General features: G+C 37.3%; 2 protein-coding genes across 2 annotated transcripts; both read right to left on the bottom strand.

Annotated features, from left to right (window-relative positions):
• Positions 1–1,258: 1,258 nt before the first annotated feature.
• kcnj2a (potassium inwardly rectifying channel subfamily J member 2a) lies at positions 1,259–9,123 on the bottom strand. Its single transcript, XM_082151429.1, has 2 exons — positions 8,985–9,123; positions 1,259–6,189 (listed from the first exon to the last, which is right to left on the bottom strand). Exon 2 carries the CDS (start codon positions 5,938–5,940, stop codon positions 4,657–4,659), a length of 1,284 nt encoding a protein of 427 aa, XP_082007555.1. The 5' UTR covers positions 5,941–6,189; positions 8,985–9,123; the 3' UTR covers positions 1,259–4,656.
• Positions 8,907–20,815, bottom strand: kcnj16a (potassium inwardly rectifying channel subfamily J member 16a). The gene is made up of 2 exons (XM_082151430.1): positions 20,657–20,815; positions 8,907–13,222 (listed from the first exon to the last, which is right to left on the bottom strand). The coding sequence occupies exon 2, from the start codon at positions 13,209–13,211 to the stop codon at positions 12,027–12,029; it is 1,185 nt and encodes a 394-aa protein (XP_082007556.1). The 5' UTR covers positions 13,212–13,222; positions 20,657–20,815; the 3' UTR covers positions 8,907–12,026.
• Positions 20,816–22,945: the final 2,130 nt, after the last annotated feature.

Raw genomic sequence — 22,945 nt, forward strand, 5'->3', positions numbered from 1 at the left:
CACACACACACACACACACACACACACACACACACACACACACACACACACACACACACACACACACACACACTCCAGAAATCCAGGCTACCTCAGTTGACATTAGTGTCAATCTAAGCCTCCTAGAGATATTTTCCATGGCACCAATCTAAATCGAGTTTCTCCAACATTTTTCTTAAACACAAATCTTGTATTGGATGTGCGAAGCACGACAGTGCATTTGGTATTACAAAAGAACTCATTTCCTTTCCCTATAACAAACTGGTATTTCTCATCTTGACATAATGGGGGTGGGTTATACAGAGCCCCCTGAGTCCTTTTAGGTTAGTAGCACTTATGAAAAAACAAATGACACTATGATGTCAATAATTTTAAAAGCATTAAAAGCTCCAGATGTGCCTCAGCAGTTCATTGACAAGTGTACGCACCAGGTTTATTCTCATGATCTTGACAGAGGTGGACAGTAACAAAGGACATTTACTGTATTACTGTACTTGAGTATCTGTACTTTACTTTTTAATTTTTTTTTTTGGAAACTTGTTACTTTAACACCACATTTGAAAGACAAATATTGTACTTTTTATGTTAGTCATTGCATGATTTTTTTCCGTATCGTCGTTGTCACAACTAACGTTTTGAAAGTTTTATTTTCATGGCAAAATAAGGATTTCTGTTTTACTCTTTGTTAAAGCAGTATTGCTGTTGGGCAGTTATACAGCTATGTTTTTTTTTTCTGATCAGTTTGTATTTACAGACCACTTGATTAAAATGTGCATGAATGGATGCATATAGATGTGTACTTCTTTTGTGGGGGTGGTAGTGTTAAAAAAATTAACATGATTATGGCTGTTTTGTTGTTGTTGTCATTTCAATTGTTTAATTCCTATATATAGGTTATGCAACATTCTTAAAGCTCTCAATTCCTCAGATACTTCAAACTGGTCAGTGTATTCACTAGGTTGCTTCAGAGGCATAATGTACTGTAACAATGCAACAATAATAAAACAATGCGTTGACATTTACTTTTTACTTTTGATACTCAAGTACTTTTAAAAACAAATACTTATGTACTGTAGGCTACTTTTACTTAAGTAAAAATCGGTCTTTACAACTTTTACTTGTAATGGAGTAATATTTGACCTGTAGTATCTGTACTTTTACTCAAGTAATGAAGATGTGTACTTGGTCCACCTCTGGATTTTGATTGTTTTAGGTTGTGTGCTTGGTACAGGTGTGCCAATATGTGGCAAAGAGCTGCTTTTTAAAGGATATTTAGCCTCTGCTTTTTATCTCACGGCAACAGGCTGTTTTACGCAAGCAACTCACCTCTAAAGACATTTTTTGAATGGGAGAATGAATAGGAGAGTGTCTTCTTTTCATGAAAAGTACTAAGACATGCATTGGGTTGTAGACTTTTTTTTAGAATATAAGTTACGCTCTTAAAATAATTTTTTTATACACTATAGTTTATTTAAATTATCTACCAATGTCCAACATACATCCCAGGAGAATTCTGTAAAAAAAATTGGCATTTGATATTTTAGTCATTTTTGGAATAATATGGCTATTTTGTCTTGCTAAGTATATTTCCATTGATGCATCCACACTAAAATATTAATAACGCTAATCAAAAAAACTTTATTGGGTGCAAAATAGCTGGTTAAAAAAAATATTTAAATCCTTTTCAGACAATAAATACTGAAATGATCTTCACTCTGTGGTTATCATACTATTAGTAATATATAGGCTAGTATTTCTTTTTTATCATTAATTTTAAGATTTAAAACTTGGTCCTGGACAATGCAATCTATATATAAATCATTTTAAAAATACCAATGTGCGTGTGCGCATGTGTGTGGCCCTGGTATCCCCAATGTCATGGGTAGTAATACAAGTATGGAATTACCAAATCTTTGACCTTGTGGAGATATTTTTGGTCCCAAATTCCAATAAAAAAAACAAACGCTTATTAATCATACACAATTGTGTTTGTTTTTTTTGTGTGTGAAAATGTAAGTATAAATATTGTACAGAGTAAAAATCAATATGTCCATAAGTTCCACATAAAACATGGAAACCCAATGTGTGTGTGTGTGTGTGTTGATGAAGGCATAGTACAAAGTTTTCAAGACAATTTTAATGTGACCTTCATATGACAAAAAAAAAAAAAAAGGTTGAAATCAACCCCCCATACATAAAAGTGCCTTAAACTGAAGAAAAATGCATAAATAAAAGAATATGTATTTTTATGTGAAGAGCTGAAGATGTCTTAAAAGAACATTATTTAGTAGCTTTAGACAATTTTATAGCAGCTGTCCGTAGGTCGCAAAATTCAGGCTGTATCCGTGTTTTATGTGTTATGGTTAGTCTTTCCAGTGTTTCCAATGTTTATTTAAAGAACTTACCAATCCAAGTTACCCAAGGAACACAATGATTTTTGTCCATTCAATCTCGTTTTATTGAAAAAAGAAATAAAATAGCATGTACAATAATAATTACAATAATAATAATTATAATAAGAACAACAATAATATTTATCATAATATAAAAATCTGTACATTCCATTGTTTTCTTTCAGTACAATAGGGAAGACTGGTACAAAAGCAACTGCAAAAAGTACGGGGATATTTACAACAAAGAGAAATAAATGCTGCCCATAGACCCACAGTCGTTAAAAGGAGCGTTTCCTTCGAACGAGCCAACAGTAGACCAGTGTAAACTAGTTCTACTGCATAATTGGCTGTTCATCTAGAGTTTCTTTTGAAATATGACGTCAAAAAAAGGAGAAGGATAAAACAGCATTAGTAGCAATTTATACTCTTTTGTATGTTTAAAACAGCCGTATAACGTGCAGTATTTTCAAAATAAATATCCTATCATTTTATTGTCTCCTTTTATAGAGCTTTCCGGAGAACGTGCTCTAGTGGCTGTTTTGGGTTACTTCAGGTATTTCAAAAAAAAAAAAACAAAGGTGAGAAGAGACAAGTTAGACATCACAATCAAACGTCAAGTGATATCTCAGGAGCACATTCTGTGTGCAAGTGCGGTTCTGAGCTCAGATTCTGTGCTCTGATTGTCATTGGATCACAGTACCATGATCTCAGTGTAATTACCCAGTCCTACATACACAGTCCTTGGTACACCTGCCAAACAAGTCATTAGGGTTGTATTGCAGTTTGTCAGGCAAGACAAGAGGTTAGAGTTGATTGAGAAACAATTAATTATTAGAGAGGTTTAAAGTCTGAAGGGAGAGTGGATTCTGTTTTCTGTCCTGTTTCTTTGCAATAAAACCCAAAAGCGTAATCCATGCAATTAGAACCTCAAATCTGAAGGTTTTCTACTAGCAACATTTTCCAACCCAAACACTTATGTAGCACTAAACTAGAGTAACACTGAAGTTATGGGATGAAAAGGTGGGAGTAGCGGTTTGAAAATAAGGTAAGCTAACCTGTAGCTCTCTTATTTCCAATGGGCTTTGTTATTCGTAGTCTTTATTTGGCTTAGAATAAGAAAATAATTAATAAAAATAAACCATATATGTGCGTAAGCAAACAAAAAACATTTCTTTTCACTTACAAATATATATATTTTTACTCCACGTCATGACTTGTCCTATTGTCCTACGTCTAATAAAAGAATTTGATGCCTTCTTTATGAAAGATCATTTTGAATACTCTTTGGTTTAAGTCTAAAACCCTATATAATATGCAACATAGCAGCACTTGTAGAAAGACATTCATTAACACGTTCACTCTCTTTGTCCCTGCGGACATGACGACTGTGATTCTCATTCTGATACTGATCTAAAGACCCTGTCCGTTATATCGCAATAAACAGGCATGGTCCTGTGCGTTTTTCTTTTCAGATAACCTGAAATGTACTGCGGAGGGCTTCCAACTTAATGTTTCTTCTAAAAAAAGAACATTCACTGAGTTGTCTATATTCCCAAATAGAGGTCCCCCACCTAAGCCCCCCGCAAGACTGTTCCAGAAATACCCGTGGCTCACACAAAGACCAGCGGACTCAAATAGAAAAGGAAAAGAGGGGATAATGGAATAATTAACTAGATGGTAGGAACAGGACTTTTTTAATGATACTTAAGACATTGACTAACACTCTTTGCTGTGTTTTTTTCCCCCTCATTTGTATGATGTTATTTCAATTAACTATTATTATATTAATTGCCTGAAATAAAATTGACAAAACTAAATATCTGCGTGTAAATTTTCTAAACCGATAAATAATGATATTATCAACTTTGGTAGCAGCATCAGTCTACTATATTGGTCTGAATTGTTCTTACATTGTTGGACAACTGCACATGGACACATGCCTGCTCATTTTCAAGTTTTGCCAACCAGTTACATCCTCTCTGCTTCATGTCATTCAGAAGCAACGGTCTAAAAAGGTAGTGTCGCCTAATTGGGAAACTCTCTCTTCTCCTCCCTTGATGTGCATTCTTCATTAGCTGTGCAGTGCCTCTATGCTGTTTTATTTAACCATGCATATTCGTAAGAACACTCTTGTACAGTTTTCTGTTGATTCCTCCTCGCAACTGTACCGTTAGCTCGAGTCTGCCTCGCTGAGGGGCTCAGTTCAGCTCAATGTGCCTGTATGAAGAGGTGTATGTTAAACCTTCCCGTTAGTTCTGCACAGTCATATTTCGGATTCCCGCCGTAGAGGCCGCGGTTCTAAGGGAACGGTGGCCTGGCTGTGGTCAGAGTCTGAGCTAGTGTCTGTGTTTGTCCCGCCAGGGCCCAGGCTGTCCCCGTTCCCTTCCTCTTTCTCCTCTTTGTTTGAAAGGGCCACCTCATTCTCATAGCAAAAAGAATTTGAGTTGGATAGGATATATTTTTTCTCAGCAAGGTCCCTCGCGCTGCACAACGGGGTGCTGGGCACTTCGTAGGTCTTGTGAAAGCGAGAGTAGTCTACTTTGTAATAGTTTTTCTCCTCAAAGAGGACGGGCTCAAAGCGGTGTCCCCACAGGACCTCACTGGCCACGTAGGAGCTACGGCACTGGGTGGTCATGGCCGTGGCCTCCACCATGCCCTCCAGGATAACTACGATTTCAAAGTCCGAGTTCTCCAGTTCTTGTTTGCTCATGTCATAGAAAGGGCTGTCCTCGTCGATCTCATGGACGATGGTGATTGGTGACACCAAGAAGATGCGGTCAATGCCACTGTCAAAGCCCACGTCGATGTCCATCTGGTCTAGAGGGATGAACTCTCCCTCGGCTGTGGTGCGAGATCTGAGGAGCTGAGCCCGAACGTGGGCTTCTACCAGGTGGCTTTTGCGCAAGTTGCCCACCCTCCACATCAGACACAGCTTATTGTCCCTCATGGCCATCGTAGCATTGTGGCTGAACACCAGCGTCTCGTTCCTCTTCTTGGGCTTTGCCATCTTAGCCATGACAGCACCGATGATGAAGGCGTCAATGATGCAGCCGACTATGCTCTGAAACACAACCATGAACACCGCGATGGGGCACTCGTCTGTAACATAGCGATAGCCATAGCCGATAGTGGTCTGCGTCTCGATGGAGAAGAGAAAGGCAGCCGTGAAGGTGCTGACGTTGGAGACACATTTGGGACTTCCACTCTCCAGGTCTCCGTGGAATATTGCGACCAGCCAGAAGATACATCCAAAAAATAGCCACGACAGCAGAAAGGCCAAGCAGAAGATAACGAACATCCATCGCCAACGAATGTCAACGCACGTGGTGAAGATGTCGGCCAGATAGCGCTGGCTCTTCTCGCTGACGTTGATGAACTGCACGTTGCAGTGTCCATCTTTCTTGACAAACCTGCTCTGGGTTTGGTGACGGGTGAGAACCTTGCTCTTCCCGTTACCATACCCATTTGGCACCGCAGCAGTGGCCAACTTCATTCCGTCCTCCTCTGATGACACAATGCTGTAGCGGTTGGCCCGCACACTTCCCATCACCTCAGTCTGGGAGGTCTGTGCTGTTTCTGCTTTGGAAAACAGTCTTAGTTTCTGGAAAAAGCGTTGGAGAAACAGTTTTGAAACACTCACGGGGACCAACACAAGCAGGAAATGGTGGGGCTGTTCAGAGCCGGACGCAGGAGGCGTCTCTTTGCTCCAGTTGGACCTTTTGATTGACAGAAAGGGCCAAGGATGGGGCGATCACTCCGTTCGCATCTGCTCTGGTGATATCATCGATCAAATGTCCTATCAAAAACAGGAAACAAGATACACGTTAATGTTAATTGGCACAGACTGTAAACTCAACATTCTCACTGAAGATTTGTTTCAGTCTCAGTTGCTAAATTAACGTAATCACTTAAAATTGACTTTGGCTCTAACAGCACACGCGTCTCTGAGACCAGCACGATGCACATAATTCTCACGCATTCTCATGCAAGTCTCAGCTTGAACTAATACGTTTCTACACTGATTAAATCATAATGTTAACATTTCACAGTGAATTTAGTATCACATCAAATAATACTAACTTTGATACATGGTATGTGCTTAATCAAAAACTCATACTTTGAAACTTAAGAGGACCCTGACCATTCCTTTCAGACTGAGAAAAAAAACCCAGCAGTTTTAGCCAACAAGACCAAAATGGTCAAAATAACAGAACCCAAGTCAGACTTCTCTAAATCATTAGCTCAGTGAGGCTGTGAAGTAAGTAAAGGTTGTTTTGCTTGATTGTCAGGTTTTTTTTCCAACTTATTTTTATTACTGATCGTCAGTTTTATTACCCAATGTTGACAAAGATTATTCTACATTTGACTTATGTTTTTCTTGGGCAACATCCAATATTTTTTCATCATGTCATAATTTCAGTCACCAACTGCACCAACACTTTTGTTAAAGTCCATTTGTAATTTTAATAAATACAATGATATTTAACCAGGCAGTGCCCCACATTACTTGATAATGCAATGGCAACCTGTCTGTTTATGTGCTCTCCTATATAGTGTAACTGCCCACAGGACCATTAATAATACCCGTTTTCACATACTGTGCTAATCAGGCAGGGTATGGGTGAATGGAAAATTGCTTTGTTCAGTCATGTATGTCTCTTACCAATGCACTAATTTAAATTGGCAAAAACTCATTTAGCCAGTAGAGGCGTCCTGAAAGCTCTACTCAGAACAATTACAGTACCTTCTGTATATTTAATAGGTTTCATATTTTTAGTATATTAAACAATAATACGTGCTTTTAAAGTGTGTCTTGCAGAATGTCATCACAAATACTCCATGTAAAAAGTTGAAACAGCTGATCTTTTGCATGAACAAACAGCGCCATACAATAAGACCAGTTCCCTAAAGGATTATTGACATTTCAAGTGTTTTAAAAATGGAAAGACTCATTTAGTCAGCGGCAAAAGGCATGCATTCTGTTCAAATGTATTATTGTGCCCTACTTCATTCCTTTCTCAAAGTACATAACATTCTGAACTATAGCTTAAACATCAGCGAAGGTAAAAACAAGCTAAGACTGGTTTTCAGCAAGGTGCAGAGCAGGGACTGAGACAAGGCTTGTTGACTTGAGAGCTTGTCTTGTGGGACCTCATCTTCTCTCTCAGCAGTATAATGACAGCCCTGTGACAATTCCCTGAGGAGGGCTAAAACACTACTCATTAAAGCTCCTTTTCTGCCCTCAATGTTCCTAGCAACCATAACTAAAAAGAAAGGTCCTATTTTATCTTATTTAGCAGATGCACGGAATGCAGAAGGGTTTTAGAGAGAAAAGAGAGCGAGTAAAAGCGAATGGCACAATCAATTTGAGAGAGAGCATGAGAATATATTTGTATTTAAAACAGAAATGACTTTAGTAGTGAACACATTTATGCCATCTAGAACAAAGTAAGCTGTTTATTTCTTTTGGTTTAACATTTTGTCTTTTACAAAAGACTGTTTTTCACTTGTGGCCCGACAGACATTCAGATAAGGAGCAGGTTGATATATGCCATTATTTCTTACATGAAACATAATATGACAGTGTTTATATCCAGGAAAGATGTTTATTTTGATGGCGTGGACCAGTGAGGAGCAATGGAAAATGTTACATAAAAGTCTACATTCTTTTGAATGATCAAACTAGGATTAATATTTTTAAAACATGGGTGCATATTTTAGGGAAATTCCTTTTGCTCTATTATATCTGTTTACAGTTTACACTATGTGGTGTGCATAGTCCTGACAAACAAGTTAAGCACCAATTTAGCTGCCAATTGAAAGTCTCCGAGTGTTTAAGGCAGAAAAGAGGATCTGCGTGTCTGTCGGCCGACTGACGCCTGACAACTGCTGAGCGCAGCTGTGCTCCAAATATATTAGACAAACGCACACTTAGCAACAGTGAGCTCAGATTAAAACAATACTAGGCTATATAACAATTAGTCACGTGTTTCATGCAGCAATGCACATTATGCAGCACTAAACCCCATATGTTTTATAAGGCAAATCTGTCATGCGGGTGAAGTCTGTCATATGGAGAAGTCAACAGGTGTGGGAGGAAAAGATATTCCCTAAACCTTATTCCTCAGATTCTTTCTTTCTTCAGAGAAAATAAAAAGCAAATAGTAATCACACTCTCATATCTTTCATTGTAGTAGCATGTGCCTGAAGATCAGAAATTTACTTTAATTAACAAATCTTCATCATCATATTAGAAAGATCACAAGTGAAAACTCTTTACAGTTTCAAGTGTTTCTCCAAGACAGCAATAATATTAAACTGAGTTCAAACTGAGACTTTTTGATCAAGTCTTTTCTTTTATGCTTTTTCTGAGATCAGGTTTCCAATAGAATTGTAATAGAGAGCTCAAAGAGTGTTCACAAACTATGCTTAGATTGTCTGTTATCAAAAGTAAAATATACTGAGATCATTCTTAACGAAATGAAGTTCAAATGTAGAGCACAAAACACCTCGTATCGTCAAACAGACAACATTTATTTACAGTTGCATACAATCACAAACAATTTCAGCAAATAATATGTATGACCTTACCATTTGTAAATGATCACGAAACAGTTCTCATATATACATATCCAACGAATGGTTTTACTATCCACACTGCCTTCTCATTGATCTTGTTTTCTCCACGTAATATATTAATAGCATTTGATATGAAGTATGAGAACAGCAATCTCCACGTTTCTCTTCTTGTATGCGGCGTGCGGTAACTCATGTGCTGTTTCTTCTAGGCTTCAAACCCATTTAAACAACACGCACCGGCTAGTCACGCCCCCTCTCTTAAACCCGGCCAATCCGACGAGAGGGAGAGTTTCACGCGCGGATAAAACAACAGTTCCACTCAGACTCACACACATACAGAAAGTGAAATAGAGAACAGCAGCGTGCGATTTCAGGCTTGAATCCCCCCCAAAGGAAGCCAAAACAAAAGGTTGCGGGTGTCTAAAAAAAAGTTTGTGTGCTTTGTCATAAGTATGTGTTTCCACATTGCTTTCAAACTGTAGGCTACTTTCAGCAACAACCACAGTTAGGCTACGTTACAAGTTTGGCAGAATGCGCTAAGTTAAGTAACGTTAGACGCTGATAAACACAAGTCGAGTTTGTCTGAGGTAACGTTAACCATTAGCAACAGTACGATTTTCTTAATGAGATTACTACGACAAAACAAAAGTCAAATAAAATCGCAACGTGATTTAAAACATCAGTTAGCCATTGAAGCTTGTTTCCGCCACAGAATAAAACATTTTAAAAGATAATTGCGACTTTTTATCTCACAATTGCGACTTTAAAATGACCAGTTGTGAGTTATAACGTCAGAATTGCGAGATATAAACTCACAATTCGGAGAAAAAAGTCAGAATATTGTGACTTTTTTTCCTCTTCATAATTGCAAGTTTATATCTCGCAGTTCTGAATATCTCAAAGTCAGAATTGCAAGATGTAGACTTGCAATTGCAATTGCAAAAAAACAAAAACAAAAAAAAAACTCAGAATTGTGAGATAAAAAGTTGCAATTACCTTATTTATTTTTTATTCTGTGGCTAAAACAAGTTTCCATAGTTAGCGACCCAGGACGACAAAAGCAAAAATTGTTTGGGCGTGAGAAACATCGACAGGTTTGGCTGTGAAAATTACAGGAAAGTCAACTCCACTGAAAACAATTGTGTAATTCCGAGATTGACCTCGGAGATTGAACTATGAAATGCATCTAGTTTTCAAATAATCGCCATTTGGGAGAAAAAAAAACCGACCAATCCCTCAAATAAAGTAGGACTTGCCGTTTAGTTTGCGATTTTATGGAACGTATTTGCAATGCTAGAAATCGCACTTTATATGTGTCACTTGTTGATAGTGAGACCAAAAGCAATATGGATACCATTTATCTTTAAACCAATTATAAACATATTTTGTTCCACTAAACAAATGCTGCATAAAATAATTGAACACGAAAGACTATTGTGGCCTTTTAGTCTCGATATTATGCCATTGACCTAAACTTTGAAGTCATAAAGTTTTGAAACGGGTTATTCTGGGATTTGCTATTATGAAATATGATCAATAAATAGTATGAGTCCGAAATTCATAGTATGTATATCCACAGCTTTACTCTTTGTTTTCCAGCATCTTATAAAATGAATGTATATTGTATTGTTGGGAATTAGACCCTTGTGAAAGAGATTAATGATCATTTATTGTTTAATCAGGTGAATGTTTCTCATTTCTTTATAAGTGTTCCAATGAAAACCCAGCAGTAAGTGTTCCACAGGCCTTTGCCCTTCCTGGCTGCTGCGTGTCACACATTGCTTACTTGTGATAACTAATGAGCCGTGTTAAACTTTTATTTGTGAAGCTGTTGCAAAGTGCTTATTTTAGTTACTTTCTTGTTCAAGTCTATAAATAATACAGACTATTTATAGGTGAAACGTGGTACGTGAGCTGTCCGGCCTCTGTTTACCTTTCAGCCTAATTTAAAGCGATGCTTGGACAGCACTGCATCCAACCACAAGGTGGAGGGCTGGAGACTTCACTCTTTCAGGAAAACCTCCCAAAACACAGCAATTTTATTCATTGTAGTAAGTAGACATATGTTTTTTGTTAATATCTCTGAGACCATGCTTGCCACTGTTCTAAGTCCTGGTCTGTCTTTAAGAGGACACCTTGAGCTAAATTATTTGTATATAACAATAACAAATGATTTTTTTCTCTAAAAATGTGTCATCTTTGTTGTTGCATAATCAATTTGTGTAATATATACTCAATCTATCGATCGATCGCAGGGGGGGAGGTCATTCAATTAACACATCGTAGACTGTAAAATTGTATCTAAATTATCATTTATCACCCGTTAGATTGTTCTTTGGGTAAGTGGATGCATGCTGTGTTAATATTGAAAATTGTCACTGGGGCTCTTTTTCCAAAACATTTTATTAGTAGATTGAATGGAAAGGTTAACCACTTTTCAAAATAAGGTGGAACAATGTTCTGCACTTCCTCAGCTAATGCCAAAGAGATACACTGACTGACCACAGTTTGGTCAGGTTAACGTCACTGTCATAATAATTGATCCATTGCCTCTTATGTAGGTCATGGTTTTGGGGTCATAATTTAATCAAGGAGGTACTTTTTATTTATTTATTTTTATACATCTGAATATCAAAGAACCTTCAAAGTCATAGAGGAGTCTGTAATACACACATCACATTTTTACTGCATCTCTGATATCTGTACAGATGTGTGTGCATTTTGTACAAAGATATTGAGTTTTGTGCAAAGCAGCTAAATAGTACATGCAATATAGAACATAATTAAAATACTATTCAAAAACAACTTTTATATTATTTTAAAAGTAGTGCTCTAAATGGTTTCTCGTCAAAGCCAAAGTACCTACAGGGCTTTAATGTTTAATGTGATTCCAGTATTTGTCCAGGATACTATCTTTGTTAGAAGGGCCTTTTAAGATCTTTCTTTTAACTGGCAGACAGCACACCTGTAAGTCTAGATCTAATATATAAGTTCCATATTTCTTACACTAGTGATGCCTTTGAGGAAGCCTCATTTCAAAGTGCTATAGCAGAGTCAGGATGTATCAAGGCCACTGTTAAACTCGTGTTCTTGGACAGCATTGCTAGTGGATGCTTTTTCTGCCTCAAGACTATTCCCATTAACCAATTCCACAGCTGCCGTTGGAGAACTTATGTGGAGTGGTTTGTGTTTTGGCTGTTGAGAGTACTTCTTTAGGTCATACTCCTCTGCGCTTAATTCTGGGACCAGGACTTTAACTGTGTGGTTGAACAGGGCGTAGTCCACTCTGTAGTTCTTGCGGGTGACCCTGATCATCTCTTGAAAGTGCTGGCCCCACAGAATCTCGCTTGGAGTGTAGGATGTGCGTGTCTGGTGAAGGATGCCCGTGCAGTCGTCTGTGTAGGTGAAAGAGACAACCAGCTCAAAGCTCTCCTTCCTCAGGTCCTGCAAGCTCACCTTGTATAGAGGACTGCCAGGACTGATTTTATGAACTATGGTTGTTGGGGTGGCCAGGATTATGTTGTTCTCTTCAATGTTGAGGTCTTTGTATGTAACATCAACTTTCCCTGTGCTGTGTGCCAGGTGCTGTACCAGCTGTGCATGAGCTGTCCCTTCTACCATGTGGTTCCTTCGGAAGTCCCCGACCCGCCACGACAGGCATAGGTGACCGTCACGTAAGCTGATCACTGCACAATTGCTGAACCCAACTGTTTGGGCTCTCTTACGGGCAGATGCCATCTTGGCGACGGCAATGCCGATGACAAAAGTGTCAATGAAGACACTGATGACATCTTGGATGGTAACTACGATGATGGCGATCATGCAGTTCTCCGACATGCCCCGAAAGCCGTAACCAATGGTGGTTTGGGTCTCTAATGAGAATAGAAAAGCAGCTGTAAAACTTCGAACCTCATAAACACATGGCTCATTGTTGGGGTCTTTCACATCGCCGTGGGCCAGCGCAATGATCCAGAACAAAATTCCAAAAAAGAGCCATGATAAAATGTAGGAGAGGGCAAATGTCAAGAACATGACCCTCCAGCGGATCTCCACCAGGGTGGTGAAGATGTCAGTGACCCAGAGAAGCCAATTTTCTGGAACGTGTTGCACAACCATGTTACAGCTCCCATCTTTTCTTACATATCGTTTCTTCTTGGAGAAATAGTTGTCGTCTGTGAGCACACTAGTAATGTCGTCACTGCACTTCACTCCGGAATACTGCACCATGCCTGGGTTCATCCTGCCTTAGTCTAGAGATGAGAGAAATGCTAAGTCAGATTCACAGTTAACCATAGCACTCCACTTACATTAACCGGAAGAATCATGCAAACATACAGATCACATCACTACAGAAGCCCTAAGAGGCCATGCATTATTATTTTTGTGATCTTATTTTGTTGTGATCACTACTTGAGATTGTGATAGATAGATAGATAGATAGATAGATAGATAGATAGATAGATAGATAGATAGATAGATAGATAGATAGATAGATAGATAGATAGATAGATAGATAGATAGATAGATAATTTCACATCAATGTAAAAAAATAAATTAAAAAAAATGTCCGAAACTTGAGAAGTGGGCTACAGCTTTATCGTTGTAGACGCAATAGTGTTTCTGAACATGTGGTCAATTTAATTTCCAGCCAATTCAAGGGATCAGACGTCTACACGGTTATAGAATGAAGTTTGACAGACACCGATTCAATAGTTTGTGGCTGACCAAAGAAATGTTAAGCAACAAACTTTTTTTTTTTTTTTGTCATGAGATCATGGAAAACAACTTTTGTTGTGCTGAGAAAATAAGACAGAAAATAGTAATGCACATACAAAAAAATAAAAGAAATTATGCATGGCCTCTCAGGGAGAAAATTATGCATGGCCTCTTAAATCTCATCCTAAAATGATAAATCAATATACAAGGCATTACAGATATTGACACTGAATCTGGTGAATCCCCTAAAGGCATCATTAAGATTCTGAGTCTTTTTGACCACATAGATGTATACGTTTTAAGGCTGATAAAGATAATAGTTCTAAAAATCATTCTAAATGCTAAAGAATAGCAGAGTTAATATTGTTCAAATCACTTTCACAAAAAAAATGTTTTCCAGCTGATGAACGATAAAAACAATGACAGCCAACCAGAATACACAAGACTTTATAGATCTCAAGTGTTTTAAACTGGCAGATGGCATAACTGCAGCACGAGCTTAGAATAAACAGAATGATACCGTCTGCTGGTGTGGACACTAATATAGTTATAGTTGTTTATAGTCATCATTCTTGGTGTGAACGGGCCTTTACAGTGCTTACACAACACTGTTACAAAAACACATGGTTTGATGATTGCTGGCCGCACGAAGTTTCATTTACACTAAACTCATCTTTGTTTGTTACAGTAACTGTTATGGGTGGCATTTAAAATGTTGTATTCCATGTAGTCGAGCATGTCTCTGACAATTCAATGGATTTTGATGAGGGTTTTGGACCGGTAAAAATCAGAAGTCATTTTATAAATACTGTAGGTATTTAGATGTTTTGTTTTTCTGTGTAATGGTTACATTTTTTTTAGGTGGCAGGTTGGCTTTTTGTTTGCATGGTTTATCAGTAAACAGTGTGTCATATTATCTTGTAAAATATGGCTTGAATTGGATGTTTTTGTGGATATAAGATAAATAAGGCTTACCCACAGTGTGGTATTGTGTTTTAGTACACAATGCTAAATGTAGTATTTGCAAACCTTTACGAGAACATATTTGTTTTTAAGCACCACTATACTTTGTCTCTTGGTCATAAGCACCAAGCACAGTTGTGTTAGGGCCAACTTTAAGGCTGGGTGGTGATGTGTGGAACAAGAAACGGGTTGCGGTCAGTGGCTTGGCCATTTTATGGAGATGACTTAGCGCAAGCTCAACTTGAGGACACCAAATGGAATCCTGGAGCAGAACAGGCACCGGATCTTTTGACATAATCCACATTGTAAATCTAAAATCGGGGGTCAGAAGGAGAACGGGGAGAAAAAAATCTCCCCAAGGAGATCAAATCTGGCTTTAAAGCTTAGACGGGGTGTTAAATACATATGTACATATAGTTCTGTGAGACAGCAGCTGACAGATGCCTTCCCCTTTTACCTCAAGTCAAAGCATGTTGCTCTATATTTTCCCTTTTGTGAAGAAATTCTATCTATAGCTTATTAAAATGTTTGCACAGAATTTAATTATGCAAACAGATGTTTCAAACTGTTTTTGAACATAATTTGTGTCAACGCTAAACAGAAACCCCACATGGTGGACTTTCCCCTCTTGAGTTGGATGATGTACAGACTTTTGTTTGCAGTTTTACGCACGAGCGCAAACATGAACACCCATGCACATAAAACACACACATTACATTTATGAATGGGAGGCTATGTAAATACATATCTGCAAGTAAGGATGACCAGACTAACTTTGCCCCTGGTGAAGAAAATTCTGCACACACACACAACACCCATGATTTCTCATGCACTCGCTTTCGCACACCTAACCACATATATGCATCACAAATTATGACATTTTCCACACTACCATAATAGGAATGTCTGTGTTTAACATGGAGTGGACTGTGAACAGATACTTATAATTACTCTTCTTCACGCACTTCATGTTCCGTCTCTTAGCATGAATTCTTGGCGTCTTTGATTTAAATGCTTCCCTGTCCTTTATCAAAGCATGTACTGTACTTCCAACTGAGCACTGGAAACATAGCCTCCATCCAAATGAACAGCGTGTAAACCGAGTCTTTTTCAGTGTTAAGGGAACATGCTATTTTGCACAAGGAGGATGAGCCTTTTTTTTTTTTTTAATAGGCATTTACAGTCATTGAAAAAATCTTGCCATTCAATTACTTGTGTTTGTCTCTCTCACTTCTATGTAACTGACAAATTGGCTATAGTAAGAAAGAAAGAAAGAAAGAAAGAAAGAAAGAAAGAAAGAAAGAAAGAAAGAAAGAAAGAGAAAGAAATAATCATATTTTTTCTATCTTTTTTTTTCCAGTTGTGGATTTTTTTTTTTGTCAAAACTTTATTCATGTGTTTCATCAGAATTTTTGTTGGATGTTGGTTTGACTGGTACGTTTTGGCTTCCCGGTTCTATTTTAAGATGGCAATCTGGGAATGTTTATCATTGGTAATTCTTTTTTTCAGCGTTCCCTTTGCCCAGTGTCAATACAGTTTATCATAATAGATTGGTTGCCTAGAGATGCAAACCTCATTACAACAAACCATTGTGATCTTTCCAGTTTGTGGGATTCTTAGAAACGCAGCCGCATTGTGTAGCAGTTGTGCTTAGAGAAATCTAATATCTTCTATTCTCGGTTGCCTTTTTAGTTCTTCTTTCTTCGTAAGCTTGGCTTGGGTTGCTGTGTAATTTTTACATGTGTTTGTACGTAATTTAAGTACTGAGTGTAATTTAAATCTCGTGTTATTCATTTATCATCAGATCTGTTGTCTCACCTCCTCTAATTTTGTCATTTGCTACTGTGAAGCGTTGAAAGACTCATCTGGAGTTCTGAAATTTTAAAATGATATTACATTTTAAATGTACAATATGTGCCATAGATTGATGCATTTAAGCATATTATATAATATATATATATATATATATATATATATATATATATATATATATATATATATATATATATATATATATATATATATATATATATATATATAAATAAATGTAATCATTTGTTCTGCCTCAGAAAAGACTTTTCATTTCAGCTAATGTCACCAATACCTCTTATTTCAGTCCCTGCCCTCCAACCACCTGGCTCCATACTGATATGTCCTGTAACACTCACTTTTCATGATATAATCAGTTCCTGATGTATAACAAAGTCTTTATCTACATTTTTTTCCCCTCAACCTCAATACTTTAGGTTGTGGAAGTAAATGGGTTTTGTATGGCGATTAACATTACCAATGTTCAGAATCTATTCAGCTGTTCATCATTTAAATTGAGTGTTAAAATTTTAGTTAATTTCTGTCTAATATTTACACTTGTTAAATTGAATCTTCTTTGTGCAATAGTTAACCCAAACCCAATTTTTTAAAAAGAAGAAAAAAAAGAAAATGGAAAAAAAGTTGCAACTTTTAGTGGCATGATGACAGAGTTTTCAGCTTGGGTGAAGTGTTCTTTTTTGTTCTCTCTGATTTCCGCATTGATAAAGAGCTTGGTGTTTTCTTACTGCAGGGTAAGGGGGCTCAGCCAGGAAAGCAAGAGGCTGTTATCTGGGTGGAGTCCTGAGCTTTCTCCATTAACCATTAAAGGAAGGATCTCTGAACCGCAACACCCTGAGAAGGTAAATGAAAAGAGAATGGAAGCTTCCCATTGGGAGAACTTTTGGCAGTGGACTGATCTATTACAGCCAAACCACTGTGAGCATCCTCTGAACTGATCCCTATACTCCACCCAGCCATACTGGGCAGCAGGTTCCACTTAGATTATGGATTGATATTTCTGTAATCATGTGAAATAGTCAAAATGTCATCCAATTATCTTCTCTTGTGAACTGTGGGATACAAAAGGAAGAGGCCCTGTGGTTTTGTCTCTGCATTAGCATGTCATCGATAGCTTTGTGTGAGAAACAGATAAAACATTTATTTCAGGAGCAAATCATGCTGGGCAATTCGTGAACAAATGATAACAGTTTTTGTGAATCATATTAACAAATTTATTAAAAATTAAGAATGATACATTCATGCATTGGATAGCACTAATTTAGCAACCATGGAAAATGGTTCCTTGGTTCCTTTCCTTTTATGTTCTGCAGAAAAAAGAAAGGTTAACGACATGAGGGTGTTTCAGATTAACTATTCCTTTAATACATTTTAGGGCCCTAAACTGTGATAAATTACCTGGGAATCAGTTCTAAGTGAGCTATCTGAAGAGGCCATTGTAAATGTTGCCATCCTGGAACACTGTAAATGGTTTATGCACAACGATTGTCGTTAAGACATATTGAGCATGACGGGAAGTGATGGTGTGTAATTGGGAATGTTTGTGATACAGAGACTGCTTTGTGACCCACTCTAATGCTCTAAATGCCACAACACGACTGTAAAACTCAGTTCAGTATTATTCATGCTTTCAAGTTTAATATCAAATAAATCCATGTCTCAATGCAATACATTTATTTTAAATGCTTTATGGCATTTTGGCCAAACGTAAATTAACAAATTTAAATCATAAATTTTAACTTGCTTTTGTAGTTGTCATTTTGTTGGAGCAAGACTACAAAATTAATGCGTGAAATTAGTAATTTTTCTAGGTTAAAATACTAGTATTTTTTATGCAGATCTCATCTATTCTCTCATCTTTATTTATGCAGATATTATTATTATTATTAAGTATTCTACAATTATAAATAAGTAACTATAAGTATTCTGGTAGGATGGTGCACAGAAATTACACTATAATAGTAATAGTGGAAATTGAGTTTGCAGTTGTAATTGCATAAACTTAAGGCAATCTGCATTGTTTTTCCACACAAACATTCATGCTATATATCACAAAAGTATAGCATTTATTTGCATCTTTTTTGAAGCTTGGATATTTGTGAAAATGTGTGTGGAAGCTTGAAGCTTCAGTCCTTGTTCAGTGTAACATGTAAATATCATATGATTTTGTTATGACATAAGAATAAGTAAATGATAACAGACTTTTCATTTTTAGCTGTTAAATGTACAGTTACATTATTTAAAGTTACTGAGAAGACAGAACCAGCTTCTCATAAACCGCATCTTGTGCTTCAATAGATATTTTCTCAATTTACTATACAGGTCACTTTTGTGTCAAACACTGTTTGGAAATAAACAAAGATTCAGACAATATACATACTAAAAATGGTGTAATTTTGCTTTGTCCTTCAGATGACCATCTCTCATGACAGACACTGCTACTGGATCATGTGGTCAAGTAAAGGATGCCAATGTTTTATCAAAGCATTGTGGTGCAATGAAAGGTAAACAGCCCCCTTTTCTGCTATGTTTACTGTTTTGACCTGACTATTACATAAAGTCAGAGATAAACTTCACTGTGTACAAAATAGTGAAATGCTTAGTGACATGCATCAATGCTAGTGTGTCTGGTCTGTGAACTATTTTTGATTGTCACAGAGCACATTGCTCTGGGTTTAGAAGCGACCATTAGAGCCACAGTCATTGTCATTTCTATAAGATACTTGTCTAAAGTGCAGCGATCATCTAAGATTGATCTCTCACAGTCAGCCAGGGGAGAAGGTCATATGCATAAACTGCTCATGTGGGACATGTGGCAATGTTCTAAACGTCGGAGTCCCAGTTCAGCTTACCTCCGCTATGTTTCCTGCACTGCTCGAGGGCTTTACAAGACTATTACATGCCCACTTAAAGCAAATAACGTCCATGCAGATACACACTGTTCAGTCACACGAAACCACCCTGTATGTGGGGAGCAGAACTTCTTTGCCCTGGGCCCTGTCTCACCCATAATGACCTTCAGTTACTCGGTTCCCAGGAAGTTAGAGGCACTTTATTTAGCTAAAGTTTTACTAGTTCCATCACAGGCTCCCAAAGTTTAATGTTACGTAAAGCTTTTAATACGAGCAAAGATCTTGGAAGATGGCACGTGCAGGTTACAGGTGGTAGTACATTTATTTAATTTCCAATCATGTTAGTTAAATCTCAGAGATTGAAGAGGAATTGAAATGTTAACTGTTTGGTTAACTTGTAAGGACTTTTCCACATTGCTTAAAGTGCCACTTTATTACTAGCATAAGGACTGTTAGCCATGCTCCGTTAATCTTTGCCCGAAGCACACATCGAAAACTGAGATGTTGACATTTTTAATGTCACCGGAATACGTGACAACGGCATTGTATTAGTTGACGATTAATAGAAACAAATTAGCATGGAATGTTTATGCAACATTATGTTTTATGCTCGTTCAGCTGTTTCGATGTTCCAAGAAAATTCCCTATTACAGTCTAAAAGTTGAACAGCATGCATTATTGCTTGAAAATGTACTTCTCAATACATGCATTACAAGATAATAATATTTGTGGTTACACAAATATACTTGTAAATCTATTTTTAAGTATGAAATTCAGTAGATGGAAAAAAAATACACCCTTACATTAGTTTAAAAAACAGCCGAATGTTTTTGTGCTTGTGGGTCATTCGAGTCTTGTGTTTTCTTAGATTACAGCATGTTCTCTAAATGTTTCGCTTTCATTTAAAGCTTGAGACTTGTCCTCCCTAAAGCAGCTCGAGTGTCACCCATATCCTGACTCAGCCCTTCCTCTGACACCCCAAAAAGTTATCAGACTAGATTTATCGCTTCTCATATGACTCTTTCCTGATCTGTGTCTGACAGCAACAGGAAACAAGGAATACAAATTCACTTTTCGGGGGAGGATGACTGGTCTTTAGGACTAAACTCAAATTTTTGTCCATTTCGTGTCCTTTGAAAAAAAATACCCATGCAATCTTAACACTCACTCTGGATCAATTCTCTGCCAAATTTAAGTTTACGATCATTTTAGCTCAACTAATTTGGCATGATAAATAATAAATACTGTTATTTCTTCTCACAGGTCAGCTGAGATTGCCGTTTCTGGTGGATACAAAAACAGACTAAGAATGCAGATGGTGCCTACCTGCTCTGTGTCTGTTGCTGTGAGAGTGTGGCGTACGGGCTTTGAAGTTTCCACCTGAGTGCAGGACTGCACACAAACTGCACTGGCTGTAGAGGCCGGATTGGGTAAGTGTGTGTGATTGAGAACCAGCCCACCTGTACCTATGCTCAGGAAAACATTCACATGTGACTCTGCTGGTGAGTTGTAGACGCCAATCACTGTGATATAAAAATTAAGAGTAGTCCTTGCTTTGAGGTCATCTATACGTTAGTGTATTAAATTAAATTATCTTTTAGCAGATGTATATATTTATACCATAGGAAATCAAACCGCATATGTCAAGTTATTTCTTTGAGTGTTTAAGTTTAAGCTTAAATCTGTCAAAATAAAAGTTAGCATTTTTATCACATTCCTATTAACTCATGATCCCCCCCCCCCCCCCCCCCCCCCCTTCGGCATGCTTAATCAAAAAGTCAAGTTCTGCACATTATTACTTCCTTTTAATCAAAAATGTTGTGCAAGGTTTGCTAAATTACTAGGCAATGCTGTTCTTACCAAGGACGATAACTGTACCTATAACTAAGTTTAGTAATAGTTATATATAATAACAAAACCACTGTAATGATAAAAAAACAAAGGAATAATATTGTTAGAATCACATTCAGAAATATTTTTTCCAACTTGTGGAAAACAATATAAACATTGACAGCCAATCAAAATCCATCTGACTTTAAAGAGCTGCAGCATTTAAAGTGGTAGAGGACATATCTGCAGCATGTGCTTATAATAAACAAAACATTATCAGCTGTTGGTGTGAATGCTTACATAGTTTTCATTCTTGGTGAACTGGCCTTAATTCATTGCCTATGTTTGGATAGGGGCAGTTAGCAAAATGCATAACATCACTTACAGCACCTTTACATGACTTTTGGTCTGTTCCTCACATATCATATTGTTCGAGTAGTTTGGAGTATAGTGAATGGATTGTGTGAACTTATTTGATGGTGTTTTTTTTAGCTTGACACTATTAATCAGCTTCCACTTTTTGTTGAATGGAAAAGAGCACTGTAGATGTTCTTCAAAATACAGAACAATAAAATCATGAATGCCATGAGGGTGAGTAACTGATGAGCTGTTTGATTTGGGTATTCACAAATACATACAAGTAACAAAAAATGGTCTAAAGTTAAATAAAAACCTGTAACATGCTCCCGGGAGTGAGGGCATGTTGTCACCGTAAACACAGACAGCATGTACCTGAACAGCTTGTTATCAGAAGTCTAGAGTTACAGCTAATTTATCACAGTGACACAATGGCTGATCTGAATTAGTCAAAAACTCAGCCATACAGGAGTACCATTTATTTGTCAGATGCTCTGAAAGTGTAAAGAGTTTAAAGGAACAGAGGAGAGATTACGTTCTTTCTTCTGTTCTCTCAAAAACGCCTCAAAACAAGACAAAAAAGTTCTTACTAGGCCACATCCCTTTGTCCCGTTCATGTCCACTCTTTATAAGATCCAGACCCGATTTCAGATTTGCAGGGTAATTAGCTCACTGTCCTGCTTGAGCTTAAGAAAGAAATAGTTTAGCTTGACTTATAAACATTTCGGACAGGTTGCTGCTGTTTTGTGCCTTCAGGCAAACTTAATGCAATGGAAACAAGCAATTATTGTTCAGCCACTAGAACTTTTCCATCCTGGTACAAATGAAAATGACTCCTAAATATCAATGTCAATTCACAAGATTTAATTCAACTCTAAGATTACTCTTTTTTTTTTTTGGACACATTGTACAGATAGCAGTAACATATCACAGTGGACAGATGAGTGATATAATAAGAATTTAAAGGGAAAGTTCACCCAAAAATGAATGTTTGCTCACTCTCATATTGTTCCAAACCCATTTTCTTCTGTGAAACCCAAAAGGAGAAGTGTTTGACACTATTCTTTTGCATTAACACAAAAGGTTAAAAAAGGGCAGAAATGACAAAAATCAACATTAAAGGACACAACATGACTTACACACTATATTCCAAATTGTCTGTAACAATGCAATAGCTTTATGTAAGTCTGAAATGACGCTTGGCATCAGTGACATCAAACCTGGTGCGGCTCCTGGTGTGAGCAATGTTGACATCCTGTTAGACTTACATGGGGAAAAAACTGAACATGTTTGAGACAACATGAGGGTGAGGGTTACTATTATTATTTTTTTATTTTATTATTATTATTATTTTGTTGAAAATACTTGTGTAAATCAATATTGTTGTGGAAAATCCTTTGAGAAATACGAAAATGAACTTATTTGAAA

The sequence above is a fragment of the Leuciscus leuciscus genome (assembly GCF_965113295.1).
Source record: "Leuciscus leuciscus genome assembly, chromosome: 21".
NCBI lineage: Eukaryota > Metazoa > Chordata > Actinopteri > Cypriniformes > Leuciscidae > Leuciscus > Leuciscus leuciscus.

What these genes read in the sequence shown, in the direction of transcription:
- kcnj2a (XM_082151429.1), bottom strand. Translation starts at nt 5,940, where the DNA reads ATGGGAAGTGTGCGGGCCAACCGCTACAGCATTGTGTCATCAGAGGAG.
- kcnj16a (XM_082151430.1), bottom strand. Translation starts at nt 13,211, where the DNA reads ATGAACCCAGGCATGGTGCAGTATTCCGGAGTGAAGTGCAGTGACGAC.